General features: G+C 36.1%; 2 protein-coding genes across 5 annotated transcripts; both read left to right on the top strand.

The window, feature by feature from the left end:
* The first annotated feature begins 301 nt into the window (after positions 1-301).
* LOC122416109 (uncharacterized) lies at positions 302-9924 on the top strand. Of its 4 annotated transcripts, none has more exons than XM_043428805.1 (12): positions 302-904; positions 2155-2355; positions 2514-2891; positions 3096-3339; positions 3485-3636; positions 3724-3941; positions 4023-4208; positions 6757-6959; positions 7045-7558; positions 7687-7973; positions 8121-8213; positions 8365-9924. In XM_043428805.1, exons 2-12 carry the CDS (start codon positions 2159-2161, stop codon positions 8476-8478), a joined length of 2586 nt encoding a protein of 861 aa, XP_043284740.1. In that variant the 5' UTR covers positions 302-904; positions 2155-2158; the 3' UTR covers positions 8479-9924. The 4 variants fall into 4 exon arrangements, with proteins under 4 accessions (XP_043284740.1, XP_043284743.1, XP_043284741.1 ...); XM_043428808.1 differs by lacking the exon at positions 302-904 and adding an exon at positions 982-1190; XM_043428806.1 differs by lacking the exon at positions 302-904 and adding an exon at positions 982-1199.
* An 811-nt stretch (positions 9925-10735) lies between these two features.
* On the top strand, positions 10736-22661 carry LOC122416110 (SUN domain-containing protein 1-like). Its single transcript, XM_043428809.1, has 9 exons — positions 10736-10999; positions 11145-11296; positions 11385-11602; positions 11684-11869; positions 14392-14594; positions 14680-15193; positions 21476-21762; positions 21910-22002; positions 22157-22661. The coding sequence occupies exons 1-9, from the start codon at positions 10832-10834 to the stop codon at positions 22268-22270; spliced, it is 1935 nt and encodes a 644-aa protein (XP_043284744.1). The 5' UTR covers positions 10736-10831; the 3' UTR covers positions 22271-22661.
* Positions 22662-22906: the final 245 nt, after the last annotated feature.

Raw genomic sequence — 22906 nt, 5'->3', positions numbered from 1 at the left:
TTTGGATTTCTGAACTATAAGTATTAACTGTATCTTTGTTTTGAATTGATAAGTTATCATCATCGGCTAATAGCTATATCCATTCCGGTATATGTGATTATATTGCAAAAAGTCCCGAATTATTGAGTTTTTTTATTCGTCATTTCGTAAAAACTTGGGGAATATACAGACAAATGATTCACGAAATTTTCGTATTTTTTAAAAAGAATTCGTTTCTTGAATTATGTTGAATAAAAAAAATTTTTTAGTCTTATATCTTTCGATGATATAACCTAAATCATTGCATAAAATTATATTAAATTTTATAAAAATGTTCATTCTCATTTAGTTGGTAAAATAGAAAACTATGAAGGTGCTTTATTGATAAAACAGAAGACGGTGTCTCATTTTATATATATTTACGCGCAGAGCGACGTGGTCTTATCCGAGACGACAAGACAAGGACATTGTAGAAAAAGAGAGAAGAAGGAGTCGAAAGAGGGGAAAAACTGTTAGGTCAGCTGCGTAACTTTTGTATAACAGAGATCCTACTCTGTTTAGTGCGGTAAAACGCGTGTGCGTCACCGTTGTATCGATGCACAAAATAAAAAAGAAATCATCGCAGCGTGATTTTTATATAGTATTTATCGAGAAGGAAAACAACGTAATTTTATGTTTGAAAAACGGGGGTTAGCGTGAAAAAGTGTCGTTAGTGATTGTCTCCTTTTCAAGCGGTTTCATGTTATTGAGAATCGATGTAAAAAAAAGAAATCCTCAGCCAAGTGCACTATTTTACGTGTTTACTTAATCAGAAATGTGGAAGTGAATTGTATTATTTTTTCACCGTGCGAAATACGAGTGTTTCGCAATTTGTCGCACAGAGAGCGCGTTTTCTCGCAAAATCGTAGCTAACGAACTTCTCCCGGTAAGTTTTACGTCTCTATTTATAAATATACTGGTAAAATTGAGATTTGCAATTTCCGGGTAGTTAGCACCGGCCACCGGGATAATTATATATTATCTCTTCGACTGTTTCTTTAGTTGTTTTTTGTCCTCGTGGCTTTTTTTCTGGTACACAATAAAAGATCAATACAACTATATTGTCCCACCCGGTATACCGCGAATACGTGCAAAATCGTCGCATATGGATTGAAAAACATGCAAGAAATGGTTGGCAAAAAATTAGGCGTTCTACATTTTTTCTGAGTGAGGTACATAAGGTGCGAGAAATGTAGGAGAGAGGGAATTTGGTAATCCAGGCGATGAAGTCACGGTCAAAAAACCGTTGCGCATATACGAATAAATTACGTTTTTCCTTCCCAAATTCTTCGCGTGCGGCCACGATTATCGAATATTTTCGGTGCATTTTTTATATGCACTGAAACACACCGCATGGGTCTTCTGTGTTCTTTCTTCCTATCCCTTTTCGCGACGAATAAAAAAAAAGGAGAGGCCTAAAAGATGAAAAAAGCCCTTCGGAGTCAAAGCAATACGTCTATATGGAAAGAATTCACAGTTTGGGGAGAGGCTTGAACTATTTTTAGATGTTCTTGAATATCGTTGGACGTATTTTTGTGACCATGCTTTTTACTTGCAATCCCTTCTGCTGCAACGCAACGAAACTCGTCGACTTTCGTATTAATTATATTTTTATTATACAGTTAAGCAGTCTTTCAGTGATTCGATATCTTGTTTTGTTGTCCTTCAGCATTGCATATTATTTACATTAGGTGATCAAGTTTTTATTCACTCATTTTATATTGATATTGCAGAGTTTACCAACAGCTACCATTATGGTTCTTTAATATTCAATTTTATAAATATTTATTAAATAAGCAATCTCAATATCCTAGAGTTTATGGATACCATGCTAAAAAACAATTATCTTATGGTGTTGGGAATTCAGATATTTGGTTTAATTAAATTTTTTTGTATTTCTTGAAATTTGTTGTCAATTCTTGTTGAGTCAATCTGTTTTCTTTTTTTCTCTAATGAATTATACCAAGTAAAATAAATTTCATAGGTGGACAAATGAACGTCAGAAATCACTCAAACCGTGTTCATTTTCTCAATATTGTTTTTCCTATATCTGCAATGTTTTGGAACACCGTTGATATGAAAATAAATTAAATTTTTATATTTGAAGTAAAGTTTTTGTGTTAAAATATTTTTTAGAGAGATGGATGAAGAAGCGCAGCACCATTATGAACTGCGAAGTAGGAGTAGATCGAGATCACACACTCCTATGATATTAAATCAAACTTCGAACGACTCGGACACACCGGAACATCATTACGATCTAAGGAGTAAAAGTCGAGAAAGATCTCACACGCCTGGTGAAGTAACGAGCAGCAGACGTTCAGGAACAAGATCATTGTAATTGGGATCCAATTCATTCTTTATTATGATATTTCTCTCTACCTAAGTTCATTTCCATCTTAGTAAAATGCAATTCGAATTGGGAAATAGCAGTTTTTATTGAATTCTTCAATTTTTTTGAAAAATAATGCAACCAATGACTTTTGAATTTTCAGACCAGGCAGCACAGGAAAGCAGAGAGAGAAAGAGTCCAAAGTAATGGATATAATAGCGGAAAAGAAAGAAGAATCAAAAATGGAGAATATGACGAGCGATCAAAGTCGTCGTTCAGAGAGTTCTACATCGTCAAACGTATCGCGAAAAATTGAGCGACGTTCTGAACGTCAGAGAGTTAAGAGACAGATTTTTTCAAACGGACTAACAGAGACGAAGGAAAATTCGTCAGAAACAAAAATAACGGAAAAACGCAAAAGCATTACTCCCAGAAGAACTATCACAAGTGACTATTCGTCGGAGGAAGGAGAAAAGGAAGATCCACCAAGTAGACCGGGCTCTGCGTATGAAATATATAAACAAGCTGGTGAATGGTGGAAGTACGTATTTTTCTTTTTTCGATCCACACATTTGGTGGTTCAGGAATCGTAATTTATCCGAAGAAATTGGTATCCAATATTTTTTTCAAACGCAATTCGAAGTTTGGTATGCAAAGACGTTTTTCAGATTATTTCATTTTTCAATCGACACAGAGCATTTGAATGTCTTTTGAATTTATCGAAATTATTCGTTAATGTTTACAGCGTGTTTCCTAAAACTGATTACACGTATTCGCAACACTCACAATCGCGATATGAGATCGCACCGGGTGTATTAGCGATGCCGAATATGTCTCGGCCCTCGATTCATTCGGACGGAAACAGTACGAGCGACAGTGTCAATTCTTTGAGCCAACAAAATTTAAGTCAACGCTCGTGTGGCACTAGAGAAAGCTACGGCGAATCGTTGGATGAAGACGCTAGAGAAACCATTGAACAGAATCGTTTGGTAAGCCATTTCCATTTTATTGAAATCTTAACAATAAAGCAATTTCAACAATCAAATAATTTATGTTTTTTTATTTTATGATTTTTCGATCGTTCTTTTCCCTTGTGAGAAAATAATTAATTGCCTTTGTTTCCTTTGTGCACAGAACGATTTGCATTCTTGTCGATTGCGGTCAGGTCTTACCATGGGAGAAAGATCGGAGGATTCGATAGTTTACAAAAAAACTCTCCTCGCACAGTACAAAAGTCGTCGCGAAGTTATTTACGGTGAACAAAGCGCTTTCGCGAGGGAAGAGCGGTGAGCTTTCGATATTGAAAAAAAAATTAAATGTTTTCTTTCACCCGATCGAATCTCCGGTGTATAATAATTGTCGACTATTTTCAGCTACGGTATGTCGTCACAAGTTGATTCGGACACCGAGCTCGATGAAGCAATTACATTACGAACAACAAACCGAGAGAAAAAATGGAGAATACGGCAATGGATGGAAATAATTTGGCGTACTCTTGTCACGTGGATTTACAGTTTTTGGCAGTTCGTAAATGTTAGAATACTTCGAAGAAAAACTGCTACAACTAGTCACGAATATTATCGTTATCGAGGTTGGTACGATTCGAAAAAAGAAACACTAAAAATAAAGAGAATCTATCCAATTTGCTAATATTCTAATTCGACATTTCTAGAATCTAAATGGAAAAAAGCTTTGGATCTGATCGACCGTTTAATGCAGTATTTCTATTTTTTAATGGTGAGGATACTGTATTTAGACACTTGGCTTTTAAGTCGAGCGACAAGTGTTCGACAGCGTTCGAAAGGCAGACGATCGGGAGTGATATGGCTCATATTTTTGCCGCCTCTCCTTTTAGCTGGTGAGTCTAAAACAAGCCCACGAAGGAAATATTTCCAATCGTCAATTACGAAAAGAATTCATTCCTTCTTCGAATGCTATTTGTATTTTTGCTCATTGATCATAATTTTTTATCGTAGGATATTCGTGAATGAAGTGTTTAAAAAAACCCAAAATCAAGGGACCGAGAAAAGATATTAAAATGAAATTATTTTTTTAAATCCTTTTTTGCTATGATTGAAATATTAGCGCGTAGAATTTTTTTCTGCGAATTGTATTTTAAAAAGATTGCATTTAGTCACGAAGCTACTCGATTTTAAACGCCGCTTTTATTGTTTTAAAGCACGCTCATTGACGAAGTTCGTGAAAGATGAAGCGAATGAGTGAATCGAGGATTTTAGAGACAATTTTCAAATTGTCGCTATCATTCAGTAAAGGTTCTTTTTGAACATTGTACAAGTGACTCCATTTAGTACGATTGAAGAAAACAAAATTCACTTGCGATGACGCACGCTTTTAGTAATTTTTTGAGTTGCGTGAGCCTGGACGCATCCAGTACCTTGATGAGTACCGCTCATCCATGTACTGGTTCGCCAACTGATCGATAATCGGGAGGCAGCCTTTCTGACTTCTTGATGCTCTTAACCCAGTGAAAACTCAATCAAAATGAAGCCTACCCCATCGATAAGGTTTTCAATCACATTTCTTGGTCGCAGAAGTTAGAGTATTGAGAAGATATTGAGACGAAAAAAAAAGGCAGAATTCTGAAATTAGATAATAAGAAAATACAAAATGTAGTTACTATCAATAAGACGAAAGAAAAACTCACAAGCTTACTACTACTATTATTTTCTTTGCTACTACTATTATTAATTGAATAATAGCATTAGCAAAGATAATATTCATACGACTAATAGGATTGAAAACGACTGTAAATTTTTTTGAAAAGGAATAGTATGAGAGAATGTGAAATGAGAGATATCATTGAAAAGAAACGAAACGCAGACCAGAAAAACCCTAGCCTGGCCTTCGTATTTTGTTTGTTTGTTTCAGGAGCTTACGTCGCTCAAAAGCATTCGTTAACCACTGTGGAAAATGCGCAGAAAATTCAGAATGGTTTAACCGAGACAACCAATCGCATCTATAACGATTTGACGAGTCTAAAGTTCTTTGATTACGGCCTCGTTGCAAAATATATAACGAATATGAAAAACTTGACGTTACCTTCGTTGCCTAGTATGAACGTGTCTGTTCCATCGTTAAAAGACATCGGGTGGAATATGACGTGGTGGTGATTCGAACAATCTAACGATATCGTGCCCCGCTTACCAAGCTCGCACGATTCATTTTTTTTGCCAATTTTAATAACCTCAAGCGTGACTAACGAACATGCAGTGCTTTTTCCTTTCACCCACCATTTTATTTTCGGCATTTTCTTTACTCTGCAAACGCGATCAGTTTTTTAGCCTCTAATTTTCGTAAAAATGTCCAACAGTTCCACCGAATATTAACGAAAAATGCATTTTGTCTTACAGGAAAAATATTTACGCAGCGCAATTTTCACTTTTTTCAATTTTAAAATACGACGAAGAATTTTCACTTTTTATTCAAATTGCTACCCTTTTGTACTCGCCGAATGCTTGCCGATTATTTTTTTTTTTGGTTTTTGTTGTTTTTTTTTGTCGTTAAACTAATCCCACTAATTTGCAAGACTATAAAATAACTTGCAACCTTAATTCTGTTTGGTTTTTTGTAGAACTCTTAAGTTTAGGATTACCGGAATATTACATACAATTACGGTGGTATTTGAGGAATGAGAATGAAAATAATGCAAAGAAAATCGCTTATTAAACATTTTTCAATCGATGGAAATCATTCGATGGAATACAAGAATTCATCACACGAACAAAATCCACTTCCTCGTCGTCCACAAACCTGATGATTTTTTTTTTTTTTTTTTTTTTTTTTTTTAAATGAAAATGCATCTATACACTTTCGCGAATTAAATCTAAAATAAAAGAACAAAAAGTGCAAACACGTTCATACTAAATAATAAAGAATTCGATGAACCGATGAGTCATGAAAAATAAACGAATCAAGGCACAGTCTGAAATCTTGGTTACGCAAAACGATTTAATGGGAGAAGGATAGAGGGAGATAAACTTTTGACTGGAGATGAGAATTAATGATATGTATTCATATATACATATATTTATTGCAAATAAATCGTGGGGCTTCCTTGGACTTTTGAGGTGCGATGATTGCGAAGTCATCTTAACGGTGAGTTCATCTTCGTCTATCCTTCTCTCAGTTACCGTATAGGTCCGTCCAAATAAAAACCTGTTCTCGCTGATGTGATCGTTTTATAAACCGAAAAATCAAGTAAAAATAAATAAACATGCTACTGTACTGTTTTTTTCCTACTGTCGTTCGTACAAAGGTCAGATCAGCGTTTAGTTAACGGTAACAGGAGAAGGACGTGAATGTTAAACGTGCGTGCGTGTCTCTATGTGTGCGTGGATGTGTCGTGTTCTCTCGAGAACTCAAGATCATCTGGAACGTTTTTTCAGGATTTTGGCTTTTCTCGAACACACTGAACTCTATCAAACCTTTCTCCATCACGGGATTTCTGACTCAAGGAGTTTTCTCGCCGGAATCAAAAATTCTCAAGACCGTGGCAAACGATCAATCCGATGGAGAGGAGCATAAAATTCTGATGGAATCTTTGCTTCGAAGAGTCGAAAAGTTGGAGTCTGCAGAAACGAGCAAAGTGGTAAGATGCTTTTCAAATTTACCAATTATTAAAATAATTTGTAATCAGTAGCATCAACGAGTGATCGACTTTCAATAATTTGTAGCAAAACATCGAATACATAAACCAATCGATGGACCAGTTACGAAAAGACAACACGACGATATGGGAGCATTACGGTGAAAAACTGCACAGCATTGAAGAAAATCTGGACAAAAAAAGCGAGGAAAGTTCGAGCGAGATACGAGCCATAAAATTGGAGCTGCAAAGTCTTCGAGAATTGTACGGAACATTAAAAGCTTGTTGCGACCAAAGCGCATCGACTTTGAGAAGCGAGCAAATGGAGGAACAAGTGGATCGAGCTGTTGCTGGATATTTTGGCGACGGAATTTCGAAACAGGAAATGAATCGGATCGTCGAAAGTTTGCTTATTGCCAGCTCTGAAAAAAAATCCGTCAAAACCGGAGATGAAGCAGCCGCTCTCGACGAAAACGGTGGGGTTACTTGCTCAGGTTCTTCCTCGATGTCTGATGACGATGTGCGAAAAATCGTTAACGCAGTCCTCAAAATTTATGATGCTGATAAAACCGGGAAGGTCGATTACGCTCTTGAATCTGCAGGTACGAATTGTCATAGTTTTTTCATCGGAACTTGACAAAAACAGCTGAAATCAAATGCTCCTACCTCAAGCTCTCAGAATTGAAGTAACGCATAAATTTATATTCGTGGATGCTATTTTATCCTGCAGGTGGTCAAGTGATAAGCACACGTTGTACGCAACGTTACAACGTGAACACGCGAGCCTTCAAACTTTTGGGTGTGACGTTGTTCTACGAGAGCAACAATCCGCGTACAGTGATTCAAGGAAATTCGTTGCAACCAGGAGTGTGTTGGGCTTTCCAAGATTTTCCAGGATACCTGCTCATTAAATTAAGAAGTTTGATAACAGTAACTGGATTCACCTTGGAGCATGTGCCGAGGTCGCTTCTACCAAACAGTGAAATGAGGAGCGCGCCTCGAAAGTTCAACGTTTGGGTACGACAATAAAATCATTCTTTCTACAAATGAAGTTGGAAAATACAAAATTCTAATTTCAAACTATGAGTTGTTAATAGTATATTTTATTGATAACAGAGTCAAACTTTGTCAAGAGGTATAGAAAAAAATTTTTTCATTTTTCAGGGTTTGAAGGATGAGAATGACGTGAAACCGGTCATGTTCGGTGATTACGAATTTCAGGATTCGGAAGAAAGTCTCCAATATTTTCCTGTGCAGGTAAATCGTTTCTGTTTCATTATTTCTTTGTTTTTCTCGATATTTTGAGATTCTCCTTGAACAATCATTGTATGTTAACACGGCAAATTGGGGTAAAAAAAATTGATCCAATTATGTGTTGAAATGCTAATATAAAACAAATATTTTCTAGAACACCAAAATCACCGAACCCTATGAATTCATAGAGTTAAGAATTGACAGCAATCACGGTCAACTGGAATACACGTGTTTGTACAGATTCCGAGTTCATGGAATCCCCGCATAGTGGAATGCTTCAAAAGAAGTGTAAGAGCAGCCTGGATGTAAATTTTCCATCAGGAAACAGGATTAAACGGTAAAATAACATAGTCAGAACGGTGAATAATATTTCTTAAAGCAAAGACGAAAGATGTGCCTTGAAATCACTTTTAATGTGAATAATTATCGCCATACATAACAAAAGAGAAATTACGACTCGGGAGTTTCACAAACAGTCAAAGAAACTCGTCAAGTCGCCAAAAGCGCTTTTTCTCTCTGAATTTGTGTCGATCAAGATTCAGCATAGATAAATTCAAGAGAAAAAGTTTATCCAGCCGTTCGAAAAAAACGCAACAATTTGTACCATTTTTTTTATCCTAAAGAACGAAACGTTGCGATTTGGAGCGAAAATGTTTTTTACACAGTAGTTTCCAAGAGGCTCGGCAAAACAATCTTTCCAAAAAAAATTGAGATTCACTAAATGCTCCGAATTCGTAGCCTTAAGAAACGAATTCCAAAAAAAAAAAATAATTAATATTAAAAGAAACAAACATGTATAAAAATAAGCACGAGTTACCCAAAGCGAAGTAAAATTTAATAATATTATGCATAAGGATGCTGACGAGAAAGTACAAATTATTCATGCAAAAAATCACACATACAAAAACGTATCGAGCAATGTTTTAATATAAATGTAGAGTAAGCGTGAGTCTCGTTACTTTTCGTTATTCTCGTGCGATATCGTTCAGAAGAAATTGCTGAGAATTCCTGTTTTTAACGCTTATAAATGTAAAATATACGTAATTTGTAATTCTTGTCATGTTGGCAGCATATCAACGAGCTCAAAAAGAACAAAGCAAAACTCATACGTCATTTGATCTTTTTGCATTCGATGAAGTAGTTTTTTCATTCTCAAGAATCAATATTTTCAATTTCATAGAAAACAAAGAAAAAACAAAACAAGATAAAACTAATATAGTTTTGTATTTATTTTTGCCATGGTACATTTTTATTCGCGTAACATTCTGTGATTTTTTTTCTCCGAGCTTGCCTTTACGGTGACACGAATGAATTTCAAATGAGAATGAAAACAAAAGTCATGGCAGTGATTAGCTCCTACGTCACAAAATCTCAAAAAAGCTCTCTCTTCATTACCCCGTATTTCGCCAACGAGAAGTGAGTCAAAATTGTTCAAGTACCACGTTTTTAAAAATCGGTGACCTATTCCTGATTTTGCTACATTTTTTTGAGAATACTTACGTTTTTTTGTAAGTACTAAAAACTTGTGGTACTTAAGACCCACTATTTTGAATTTAATGCACTTCGTAATTTCATTACCTTCATATTGAGATGAACGAAGCCTTCGTTCTTCAAAGCACCGTGTGTCGTTGGTACTTTTACGACATTTATGTTTACACTTATGACCTAAGTTTGTGAATAATAAAGAGAATAAAAAAGGAAAATTGTAATTGTATTTCTCGTAGTACGATTCATTTCTGGCTCTCTTTCTTCTTTTCTCGGATCGAAACCTTTTATCGTTACAACGAGGTTTAATTACGGCCACAATTCTCGTTGCATCAAACTTTTTCGCGTGCGATAATCAGATTCATTGTGCACCATTTTTTTCATGTTTCGAACATAAAGAAAACGGATTATAATCGAACCGTTAGTCATGAACGTATGGTATGGAAAATTCCAAGATAATTATATATAATGTCCATTTTATTTCCTGAGAATCTCTATAGCTAAACTGTTTTCAAATGTTCGTTTATAAGTGCGCGAACATTCGAGGATTTCGAGATTTAGGCGTTTTATTGTTTATCCTTTTCCGTACTGAGTTTTAAAGTATCGTAGAAAAAAGTTCTTGCATCTGACGAGGCAGCGAAATGGGCGCCTTCGAGTTTGTTCATATCGGTTAGGCTATTGCTACAAAATTAACGAAAAAATGATTACGACGGTGAGCGTTCGGACGAGAGTAGTAGTCCGAGTGAGTGAAGCTTTTTACTAAAGACAAAAGTGTGTGAATTTTTGAAGATTTATCCTAACACGATGATCAGACGAAAAGTGCGTATACGAGTGGATTTCGAGAGAAACCACAATCCCCGGTTCATTCGAATAATTACCTAGTCATTTGTTCGTAAACATCGGAAGAACGCTGGGACAAAAGTATTAGCTGACCTTCAAACTGAAAGATCCGAATCATTACGAAACAGATTTCCAAGAGAACGTGGCATCGAAGTTGTCGTGAACAGTTTCTTTTTCGTTTTTGTTTCTCTTCAACCGGATTATTCGTTAATGTTTACAGCGTGTTTCCTAAAACTGATTACACGTATTCGCAACACTCACAATCGCGATATGAGATCGCACCGGGTGTATTAGCGATGCCGAATATGTCTCGGCCCTCGATTCATTCGGACGGAAACAGTACGAGCGACAGTGTCAATTCTTTGAGCCAACAAAATTTAAGTCAACGCTCGTGCGGCACTAGAGAAAGCTACGGCGAATCGTTGGATGAAGACGCTAGAGAAACCATTGAACAGAATCGTTTGGTAAACCATTTCCATTTTATTGAAATCTTAACAATAAAACAATTTCAACAATCAAATAATTTATGTTTCTTTATTTTATGATTTTTCGATCGTTCTTTTCCCTTGTGAGAAAATAATTAATTGCCTTTGTTTCCTTTGTGCACAGAACGATTTGCATTCTTGTCGATTGCGGTCAGGTCTTACCATGGGAGAAAGATCGGAGGGTTCGATAGTTTACAAAAAAACTCTCCTCGCACAGTACAAAAGTCGTCGCGAAGTTATTTACGGTGAACAAAGCGCTTTCGCGAGGGAAGAACGGTGAGCTTTCGATATTGAAAAAAAATTAAATGTTTTTTTTTTCACCCGATCGAATCTCCGGTGTATAATAATTGTCGACTATTTTCAGCTACGGTATGTCGTCACAAGTTGATTCGGACACCGAGCTCGATGAAGCAATTACATTGCGAACAACAAACCGAGAGAAAAAATGGAGAATACGGCAATGGATGGAAATAATTTGGCGTACTCTTGTCACGTGGATTTACAGTTTTTGGCAGTTCGTAAATGTTAGAATACTTCGAAGAAAAACTGCTACAACTAGTCACGAATATTATCGTTATCGAGGTTGGTACGATTCGAAAAAAGAAACACTAAAAATAAAGAGAATCTATCCAATTTGCTAATATTATAATTCGACATTTCTAGAATCTAAATGGAAAAAAGCTTTGGATCTGATCGACCGTTTAATGCAGTATTTCTATTTTTTAATGGTGAGGATACTGTATTTAGACACTTGGCTTTTAAGTCGAGCGACAAGTGTTCGACAGCGTTCGAAAGGCAGACGATCGGGAGTGATATGGCTCATATTTTTGCCGCCTCTCCTTTTAGCTGGTGAGTCTAAAACAAGCCCACGAAGGAAATATTTCCAATCGTCAATTACGAAAAGAATTCATTCCTTCTTCGAATGCTATTTGTATTTTTGCTAATTGATCATAATTTTTTATCGTAGGATATTCGTGAATGAAGTGTTTAAAAAAACCCAAAATCAAGGGACCGAGAAAAGATATTAAAATGAAATTATTTTTTTAAATCCTTTTTTGCTATGATTGAAATATTAGCGCGTAGAATTTTTTTCTGCGAATTGTATTTTGAAAAGATTGCATTTAGTCACGAAGCTACTCGATTTTAAACGCCGCTTTTATTGTTTTAAAGCACGCTCATTGACGAAGTTCGTGAAAGAAGAAGCGAATGAGTGAAACGAGGATTTCAGAGACAATTTTCAAATTGTCGCTATTATTCAGTAAAGGTTCTTTTTGAACATTGTACAAGTGACTCCATTTAGTACGATTGAAGAAAACAAAATTCACTTGCGATGATGCACGCTTTTAGTAATTTTTTGAGTTGCGTGAGCCTGGACGCATCCAGTACCTTGATGAGTACCGCTCATCCATGTACTGGTTCGCCAACTGATCGATAATCGGGAGGCAGCCTTTCTGACTTCTTGATGCTCTTAACCCAGTGAAAACTCAATCAAAATGAAGCCTACCCCATCGATAAGGTTTTCAATCATATTTTTTGGTCGCAGAAGTTAGAGTATTGAGAAGATATTGAGACGAAAAAAAAAGGCAGAATTCTGAAATTAGATAATAAGAAAATACAAAATGTAGTTACTATCAATAAGACGAAAGAAAAACTCACAAGCTTACTACTACTATTATTTTCTTTGCTACTACTATTATTAATTGAATAATAGCATTAGCAAAGATAACATTCATACGACTAATAGGATTGAAAACGACTGTAAATTTTTTTGAAAAGGAATAGTATGAGAGAATGTGAAATGAGAGATATCATTGAAAAGAAACGAAACGCAGACCAGAAAAACCCTAGCCTGGCCTTCGTATTTTGTTTGTTTGTTTCAGGAGCTTACGTCGCTCAAAAGCATTCGTTAACCACTGTGGAAAATGCGCAGAAAGTTCAGAACGGTTTAACCGAGACAACCAATCGCATCTATAACGATTTGACGAGTCTAAAGTTCTTTGATTACGGCCTCGTTGCAAAATATATAACGAATATGAAAAACTTGACGTTACCTTCGTTGCCTAGTATGAACGTGTCTGTTCCATCGTTAAAAGACATCGGGTGGAATATGACGTGGTGGTGATTCGAACAATCTAACGATATCGTGCCCCGCTTACCAAGCTCGCACGATTCATTTTTTTTGCCAATTTTAATAACCTCAAGCGTGACTAACGAACATGCAGTGCTTTTTCCTTTCGCCCACCATTTTATTTTCGGCATTTTCTTTACTCTGCAAACGCGATCAGTTTTTTAGCCTCTAATTTTCGTAAAAATGTCCAACAGTTCCACCGAATATTAACGAAAAATGCATTTTGTCTTACAGGAAAAATATTTACGCAGCGCAATTTTCACTTTTTTCAATTTTAAAATACGACCAAGAATTTTCACTTTTTATTCAAATTGCTACCCTTTTGTACTCGCCGAATGCTTGCCGATTATTTTTTTTTGTCGTTAAACTAATCCCACTAATTTGCAAGACTATAAAATAACTTGCAACCTTAATTCTGTTTGGTTTTTTGTAGAACTCTTAAGTTTAGGATTACCGGAATATTACATACAATTACGGTGGTATTTGAGGAATGAGAATGAAAATAATGCAAAGAAAATCGCTTATTAAACATTTTTCGATCGATGGAAATCATTCGATGGAATACAAGAATTCATCACACGAACAAAATCCACTTCCTCGTCGTCCACAAACCTGATGATTTTTTTTTTTAATTTTTTTTTTTAAATGAAAATGCATCTAGACACTTTCGCGAATTAAAATCTAAAATAAAAGAACAAAAAGTGCAAACACGTTCATACTAAATAATAAAGAATTCGATGAACCGATGAGTCATGAAAAATAAACGAATCAAGGCACAGTCTGAAATCTTGGTTACGCAAAACGATTTAATGGGAGAAGGATAGAGGGAGATAAACTTTTGACTGGAGATGAGAATTAATGATATGTATTCATATATACATATATTTATTGCAAATAAATCGTGAGGCTTCCTTGGACTTTTGAGGTGCGATGATTGCGAAGTCATCTTAACGGTGAGTTCATCTTCGTCTATCCTTCTCTCAGTTACCGTATAGGTCCGTCCAAATAAAAACCTGTTCTCGCTGATGTGATCGTTTTATAAACCGAAAAATCAAGTAAAAATAAATAAACATGCTACTGTTCTGTTTTTTTACTACTGTCGTTCGTACAAAGGTCAGATCAGCGTTTAGTTAACGGTAACAGGAGAAGGACGTGAATGTTAAACGTGCGTGCGTGTCTCTATGTGTGCGTGAATGTGTCGTGTTCTCTCGAGAACTCAAGATCATCTGGAACGTTTTTTCAGGATTTTGGCTTTTCTCGAACACACTGAACTCTATCAAACCTTTCTCCATCACGGGATTTCTGACTCAAGGAGTTTTCTCGCCGGAATCAAAAATTCTCAAGACCGTGGCAAACGATCAATCCGATGGAGAGGAGCATAAAATTCTGATGGAATCTTTGCTTCGAAGAGTCGAAAAGTTGGAGTCTGCAGAAACGAGCAAAGTGGTAAGATGCTTTTCAAATTTACCAATTATTAAAATAATTTGTAATCAGTAGCATCAACGAGTGATCGACTTTCAATAATTTGTAGCAAAACATCGAATACATAAACCAATCGATGGACCAGTTACGAAAAGACAACACGACGATATGGGAGCATTACGGTGAAAAACTGCACAGCATTGAAGAAAATCTGGACAAAAAAAGCGAGGAAAGTTCGAGCGAGATACGAGCCATAAAATTGGAGCTGCAAAGTCTTCGAGAATTGTACGGAACCTTAAAAACTTGTTGCGACCAAAGCGCATCGACTTTGAGAAGCGAGCAAATGGAGGAACAAGTGGATCGAGCTGTTGCTGGATATTTTGGCGACGGAATTTCGAAACAGGAAATGAATCGGATCGTCGAAAGTTTGCTTATTGCCAGCTCTGAAAAAAAATCCGTCAAAACCGGAGATGAAGCAGCCGTTCTCGACGAAAACGGTGGGGTTACTTGCTCAGGTTCTTCCTCGATGTCTGATGACGATGTACGAAAAATCGTTAACGCAGTGCTCAAAATTTATGATGCTGATAAAACCGGGAAGGTCGATTACGCTCTTGAATCTGCAGGTACGAATTGTCATAGTTTTTTCATCGGAACTTGACAAAAACAGCTGAAATCAAATGCTCCTACCTCAAGCTCTCAGAATTGAGGTAACGCATAAATTTATATTCGTGGATGCTATTTTATCCTGCAGGTGGTCAAGTGATAAGCACACGCTGTACGCAACGTTACAATGTGAACACGCGAGCCTTCAAACTTCTGGGTGTAACGTTGTTTTACGAGAGCAACAATCCGCGTACAGTGATTCAAGGAAATTCGTTGCAACCAGGAGTGTGTTGGGCTTTCCAAGATTTTCCAGGATACCTGCTCATTAAATTAAGAAGTTTGATAACAGTAACTGGATTCACCTTGGAGCATGTGCCGAGGTCGCTTCTACCAAACAGTGAAATGAGGAGCGCGCCTCGAAAGTTCAACGTTTGGGTACGACAATAAAATCATTCTTTCTACAAATGAAGTTGGAAAATACAAAATTCTAATTTCAAACTATGAGTTGTTAATAGTATATTTTGTTGATAACAGAGTCAAACTTTGTCAAGAGGTATAGAAAAAAAATCTTTTCATTTTTCAGGGTTTGAAGGATGAGAATGACGTGAAACCGGTCATGTTCGGTGATTACGAATTTCAGGAATCGGAAGAAAGTCTCCAATATTTTCCTGTGCAGGTAAATCGTTTCTGTTTCATTATTTCTTTGTTTTTCTCGATATTTTGAGATTCTCCTTGAACAATCATTGTATTTTAAAACACGGCAAATTGGGGTAAAAAAAAATTGATCCAATTATGTGTTGAAATGCTAATATAAAACAAATATTTTCTAGAACACCAAAATCACCGAACCCTATGAATTCATAGAGTTAAGAATTGACAGCAATCACGGTCAACTGGAATACACGTGTTTGTACAGATTCCGAGTTCATGGAATCCCCGCATAGTGGAATGCTTCAAAAGAAGTGTAAGAGCAGCCTGGATGTAAATTTTCCATCAGGAAACAGGATTAAACGGTAAAATAACATAGTCAGAACGGTGAATAATATTTCTTAAAGCAAAGACGAAAGATGTGCCTTGAAATCACTTTTAATGTGAATAATTATCGCCATACATAACAAAAGAGAAATTACGACTCGGGAGTTTCACAAACAGTCAAAGAAACTCGTCAAGTCGCCAAAAGCGCTTTTTCTCTCTGAATTTGTGTCGATCAAGATTCAGCATAGATAAATTCAAGAGAAAAAGTTTATCCAGCCGTTCGAAAAAAACGCAACAATTTGTACCATTTTTTTTATCCTAAAGAACGAAACGTTGCGATTTGGAGCGAAAATGTTTTTTACACAGTAGTTTCCAAGAGGCTCGGCAAAACAATCTTTCCCCAAAAAATTGAGATTCACTAAATGCTCCGAATTCGTAGCCTTAAGAAACGAATTCCAAAAAAAAAAAATAATATTAAAAGAAACAAACATGTATAAAAATAAGCACGAGTTACCCAAAGCGAAGTAAAATTTAATAATATTATGCATAAGGATGCTGACGAGAAAGTACAAATTATTCATGCAAAAAATCACACATACAAAAACGTATCGAGCAATGTTTTAATATAAATGTAGAGTAAGCGTGAGTCTCGTTACTTTTCGTTATTCTCGTGCGATATCGTTCAGAAGAAATTGCTGAGAATTCCTGTTTTTAACGCTTATAAATGTAAAATATACGTAATTTGTAATTCTTGTCATGTTGGCAGCATATCAACGAGCTCAAAAAGAACAAAGCAAAACTCATACGTCATTTGATCTTTTTGCATTCGATGAAGTAGTTTTTTCATTCTCAAGAATCAATATTTTCAATTTCATAGAAAACAAAAAAAAACAAAACAAGATAAAACTAATATAGTTTTGTATTTATTTTTGCCATGGTACATTTTTATTCGCGTAACATTCTGTGATTTTTTTTCTCCGAGCTTGCCTTTACGGTGACACGAATGAATTTCAAATGAGAATGAAAACAAAAGTCATGGCAGTGATTAGCTCCTACGTCACAAAATCTCAAAAAAGCTCTCTCTTCATTACCCCGTATTTCGCCAATGAGAAGTGAGTCAAAATTGTTCAAGTACCACGTTTTTAAAAATCGGTGACCTATTCCTGATTTTGCTACATTTTTTTGAGAATACTTACGTTTTTTTGTAAGTACTAAAAACTTGTGGTACTTAAGACCCACTATTTTGAATTTAATGCACTTCGTAATTTCATTACCTTCATATTGAGATGAACGAAGCCTTCGTTCTTCAAAGCACCGTGTGTCGTTGGTACTTTTACGACATTTATGTTTACACTTATGACCTAAGTTTGTGAATAATAAAGAGAATAAAAAAGGAAAATTGTAATTGTATTTCTCGTAGTACGATTCATTTCTGGCTCTCTTTCTTCTTTTCTCGGATCGAAACCTTTTATCGTTACAACGAGGTTTAATTACGGCCACAATTCTCGTTGCATCAAACTTTTTCGCGTGCGATAATCAGATTCATTGTGCACCATTTTTTTCATGTTTCGAACATAAAGAAAACGGATTATAATCGAACCGTTAGTCATGAACGTATGGTATGGAAAATTCCAAGATAATTATATATAATGTCCATTTTATTTCCTGAGAATCTCTATAGCTAAACTGTTTTCAAATGTTCGTTTATAAGTGCGCGAACATTCGAGGATTTCGAGATTTAGGCGTTTTATTGTTTATCCTTTTCCGTACTGAGTTTTAAAGTATCGTAGAAAAAAGTTCTTGCATCTGACGAGGCAGCGAAATGGGCGCCTTCGAGTTTGTTCATATCGGTTAGGCTATTGCTACAAAATTAACGAAAAAATGATTACGACGGTGAGCGTTCGGACGAGAGTAGTAGTCCGAGTGAGTGAAGCTTTTTACTAAAGACAAAAGTGTGTGAATTTTTGAAGATTTATCCTAACACGATGATCAGACGAAAAGTGCGTATACGAGTGGATTTCGAGAGAAACCACAATCCCCGGTTCATTCGAATAATTACCTAGTCATTTGTTCGTAAACATCGGAAGAACGCTGGGACAAAAGTATTAGCTGACCTTCAAACTGAAAGATCCGAATCATTACGAAACAGATTTCCAAGAGAACGTGGCATCGAAGTTGTCGTGAACAGTTTCTTTTTCGTTTTTGTTTCTCTTCAACCGGATTATTCGTTAATGTTTACAGCGTGTTTCCTAAAACTGATTACACGTATTCGCAACACTCACAATCGCGATATGAGATCGCACCGGGTGTATTAGCGATGCCGAATATGTCTCGGCCCTCGATTCATTCGGACGGAAACAGTACGAGCGACAGTGTCAATTCTTTGAGCCAACAAAATTTAAGTCAACGCTCGTGCGGCACTAGAGAAAGCTACGGCGAATCGTTGGATGAAGACGCTAGAGAAACCATTGAACAGAATCGTTTGGTAAACCATTTCCATTTTATTGAAATCTTAACAATAAAACAATTTCAACAATCAAATAATTTATGTTTCTTTATTTTATGATTTTTCGATCGTTCTTTTCCCTTGTGAGAAAATAATTAATTGCCTTTGTTTCCTTTGTGCACAGAACGATTTGCATTCTTGTCGATTGCGGTCAGGTCTTACCATGGGAGAAAGATCGGAGGGTTCGATAGTTTACAAAAAAACTCTCCTCGCACAGTACAAAAGTCGTCGCGAAGTTATTTACGGTGAACAAAGCGCTTTCGCGAGGGAAGAACGGTGAGCTTTCGATATTGAAAAAAAATTAAATGTTTTTTTTTTCACCCGATGGAATCTCCGGTGTATAATAATTGTCGACTATTTTCAGCTACGGTATTTCGTCACAAGTTGATTCGGACACCGAGCTCGATGAAGCAATTACATTGCGAACAACAAACCGAGAGAAAAAATGGAGAATACGACAACGGATGGAAATAATTTGGCGTACTCTTGTCACGTGGATTTACAGTTTTTGGCAGTTCGTAAATGTTAGAATACTTCGAAGAAAAACTGCTACAACTAGTCACGAATATTATCGTTATCGAGGTTGGTACGATTCGAAAAAAGAAACACTAAAAATAAAGAGAATCTATCCAATTTGCTAATATTCTAATTCGACATTTCTAGAATCTAAATGGAAAAAAGCTTTGGATCTGATCGACCGTTTGATGCAGTATCCCTATTTTTTAATGGTTCGAATACTGTATTTAGACACTTGGCTTTTGAGTCGAGCGGCAAGTGTTCGACAGCGTTCGAAAGACAGACGATCGGGAGTGATGTGGCTCATATTTTTGCCGCCTCTCCTTTTAGCTGGTGAGTCTAAAACAAGCCCACGAAGGAAATATTTCCAATCGTCAATTACGAAAAGAATTCATTCCTTCTTCGAATGCTATTTGTATTTTTGCTCATTGATCATAATTTTTTATCGTAGGATATGCGTGAATGAAGTGTTAAAAAAAAACCCAAAATCAAAGGACCGAGAAAAGATATTAAAATGAAATTATTTTTTTAAATCTTTTTTTGCTATGATTGAAATATTAGGGCGTAGAATTTTTTTCTGCGAATTGTATTTTAAAAAGATTGCATTTAGTCACGAAGCTACTCGATTTTAAACGCCGCTTTTATTGTTTTAAAGCACGCTCATTGACGAAGTTCGTGAAAGAAGAAGCGAATGAGTGAAACGAGGATTTCAGAGACAATTTTCAAATTGTCGCTATCATTCAGTAAAGGTTCTTTTTGAACATTGTACAAGTGACTCCATTTAGTACGAGTGATGAAAACAAAATTCAATATGAAAAAAAATCCGTTCAAAGTACAGTAATAACGAGTTATAATTAAAAATGAATGAACATGAAATCGCTTCGATAAAATCCTCCTTCAAAGCACAATTGAATCGCTTGCGATGATGCATACTTTTAGTAGTTTTTTGAGTTGCCTGAGCCTGGACGCATCTGATGGGCGACCGTTCACCTATGTACTGGTTCGCCAACTGATCGATAATCGGGAGGCAGTTTTTCTAATTTCTTAATGCTTTTAACCCAGTGAAAACTCAATCAAAATAAAGCCTACTCAGAAATTAGAGTATTGAGAAGAAAAGAAAAAAGGCAGAACTCTGGAATTAGATAATAAAAAAAAAATACAAAAAGTAGTTGCTATCAATAAAACAAAAGAAAAACTCACAAACTCTGTTACAGATTAACTGAATACAAACATTACCACTCTAATAGTATTGGCAAAGACAACTTTTATACGAATAATTAGGATATAAAACGATCGTAAATTTTTTTGAAGTAGTAGAGTGCGCGGATGTGTCGCGTTCGCTTGAGAACTCAAGATCATCTCGAACGTTTTTCAGGATTTTGGCTTTTCTCGAGCACACTGAACGCTATCAAACCTTTCTCCATCACGGGATTTCTGACTCAAGGATTTTTCTCGCCGGAATCAAAAATTTCCAAGACCGTGGCAAACGATCAATCCGATGGAGAGGAGCATAAAATTCTGATGGAATCTTTGCTTCGAAGAGTCGAAAAGTTGGAGTCTGCAGAAACGAGCAAAGTGGTAAGATGCTTTTCAAATTTACCAATTATTAAAATAATTTGTAATCAGTAGCATCAACGAGTGATCGACTTTCAATAATTTGTAGCAAAACATCGAATACATAAACCAATCGATGGACCAGTTACGAAAAGACAACACGACGATATGGGAGCATTACGGTGAAAAACTGCACAGCATTGAAGAAAATCTGGACAAAAAAAGCGAGGAAAGTTCGAGCGAGATACGAGCCATAAAATTGGAGCTGCAAAGTCTTCGAGAATTGTACGGAACCTTAAAAACTTGTTGCGACCAAAGCGCATCGACTTTGAGAAGCGAGCAAATGGAGGAACAAGTGGATCGAGCTGTTGCTGGATATTTTGGCGACGGAATTTCGAAACAGGAAATGAATCGGATCATCGAAAGTTTGCTTACTGCCAGCTCTGAAAAAAAATCCGTCAAAACCGGAGATGAAGCAGCCGCTCTCGACGAAAACGGTGGGGTTACTTGCTCAGGTTCTTCCTCGATGTCTGATGACGATGTGCGAAATATCGTTAACGCAGTCATCAAAATTTATGATGCTGATAAAACAGGGAAGGTCGATTACGCTCTTGAATCTGCAGGTACGAATTGTCATAGTTTTTTCATCGGAACTTGACAAAAACAGCTGAAATCAAATGCTCCTACCTCAAGCTCTCAGAATTGAGGTAACGCATAAATTTATATTCGTGGATGCGATTTTATCCTGCAGGTGGTCAAGTGATAAGCACACGTTGTACGCAACGTTACAACGTGAACACGCGAGCCTTCAAACTTTTGGGTGTGACGTTGTTCTACGAGAGCAACAATCCGCGTACAGTGATTCAAGGAAATTCGTTGCAACCAGGAGTGTGTTGGGCTTTCCAAGATTTTCCAGGATACCTGCTCATTAAATTAAGAAGTTTGATAACAGTAACTGGATTCACCTTGGAGCATGTGCCGAGGTCGCTTCTACCAAACAGTGAAATGAGGAGCGCGCCCCGAAAGTTCAACGTTTGGGTGCGACAATAAAATAATTCTTTCTACAAATGAAGTTGGAAAATATACAATTATAATTTCAAACTATGAGTTGTTAATAGTCTATTTTATTGATAACAGAGTCAAACTTTGTCAAGAGGTATAGAAAAAAATTTTCTCATTTTTCAGGGTTTGAAGGATGAGAATGACGTGAAACCGGTCATGTTCGGTGATTACGAATTTCAGGAATCGGAAGAAAGTCTCCAATATTTTCCTGTGCAGGTAAATCGTTTCTGTTTCATTATTTCTTTGTTTTTCTCGATATTTTGGGATTCTCCTTGAACGATCATTGTATTTTAAAACACGGCAAATTGGGGTAAAAAAAAATTGATCCAAATATGTGTTGAAATGCTAATATAAAACAAATTTTTTCTAGAACACCAAAATCACCGAACCCTATGAATTCATAGAGTTAAGAATTGACAGCAATCACGGTCAACTGGAATACACGTGTTTGTACAGATTCCGAGTTCATGGAATCCCCGCATAGTGGAATGCTTCAAAAGAAGTGAAAGAGCAGTCTGGATGTAAATTTTCCATCAGGAAACAGGATTAAACGGTAAAATAACATGACTATGTTACTGTACCATTGCCTACAAAAACGCATCAAGTAAAGTTTTAATATAAATGCAGAGTAAGCGTGAGTCTCGTTACTTTTTGTTATTCTCGTGCGATATCGTTTGAAAGAAATTTCTGAGAATTCGTGTACTTTTTTTAACGCTTATGAATGTAAAATATACGTAATTTGTAAATCTTGTCATATTGGCAACATATCAACGAGCTCAAAAAGAACAAAACACATTTGATCTTTTTGGCTTCGATGAAGTAGTTTTTTCATTCTCAAGAATCAATATTTTCAATTTCATTAAAAACAAACAAAACCAAAACAAGATAAAGCTAATATAGTTTTGTATTTATTTTATTTATTTTTTGTATTTAGTATTTATTTTACTTAATATTTTCTATTTGTATTTATTTTTGTCATGTTACATTTTTCACGTAACATTCTGTGATTTTTTTTCTCCGAGCTTGCCTTTACGGTGACACGAATGAATTTCAAATGAGAATGAAAACAAAAGTCATGGCAGTGATTAGCTCCTACGTCACAAAATCTCAAAAAAGCTCT

This window comes from Venturia canescens, chromosome 9 (genome assembly GCF_019457755.1).
Source record: "Venturia canescens isolate UGA chromosome 9, ASM1945775v1, whole genome shotgun sequence".
NCBI classification, from domain to species: Eukaryota; Metazoa; Arthropoda; class Insecta; order Hymenoptera; family Ichneumonidae; genus Venturia; species Venturia canescens.
Note: the sequence above shows the minus strand (reverse complement) of the source record. Positions and strands in the feature narration are given on the sequence as shown.

What these genes read in the sequence shown, in the direction of transcription:
- LOC122416109 (XM_043428805.1), top strand. Translation starts at nt 2,159, where the DNA reads ATGGATGAAGAAGCGCAGCACCATTATGAACTGCGAAGTAGGAGTAGA. An exon ending in CAAGCTGGTGAATGGTGGAA is followed by an intron (nt 2,892 to 3,095) that starts GTACGTATTTTT and finishes TAATGTTTACAG; the next exon opens with CGTGTTTCCTAAAACTGATT. An exon ending in CTGCAGAAACGAGCAAAGTG is followed by an intron (nt 6,960 to 7,044) that starts GTAAGATGCTTT and finishes AATAATTTGTAG; the next exon opens with CAAAACATCGAATACATAAA.
- LOC122416110 (XM_043428809.1), top strand. Translation starts at nt 10,832, where the DNA reads ATGCCGAATATGTCTCGGCCCTCGATTCATTCGGACGGAAACAGTACG. An exon ending in CGAATATTATCGTTATCGAG is followed by an intron (nt 11,603 to 11,683) that starts GTTGGTACGATT and finishes CGACATTTCTAG; the next exon opens with AATCTAAATGGAAAAAAGCT. An exon ending in GCCGCCTCTCCTTTTAGCTG is followed by an intron (nt 11,870 to 14,391) that starts GTGAGTCTAAAA and finishes ACGTTTTTTCAG; the next exon opens with GATTTTGGCTTTTCTCGAAC.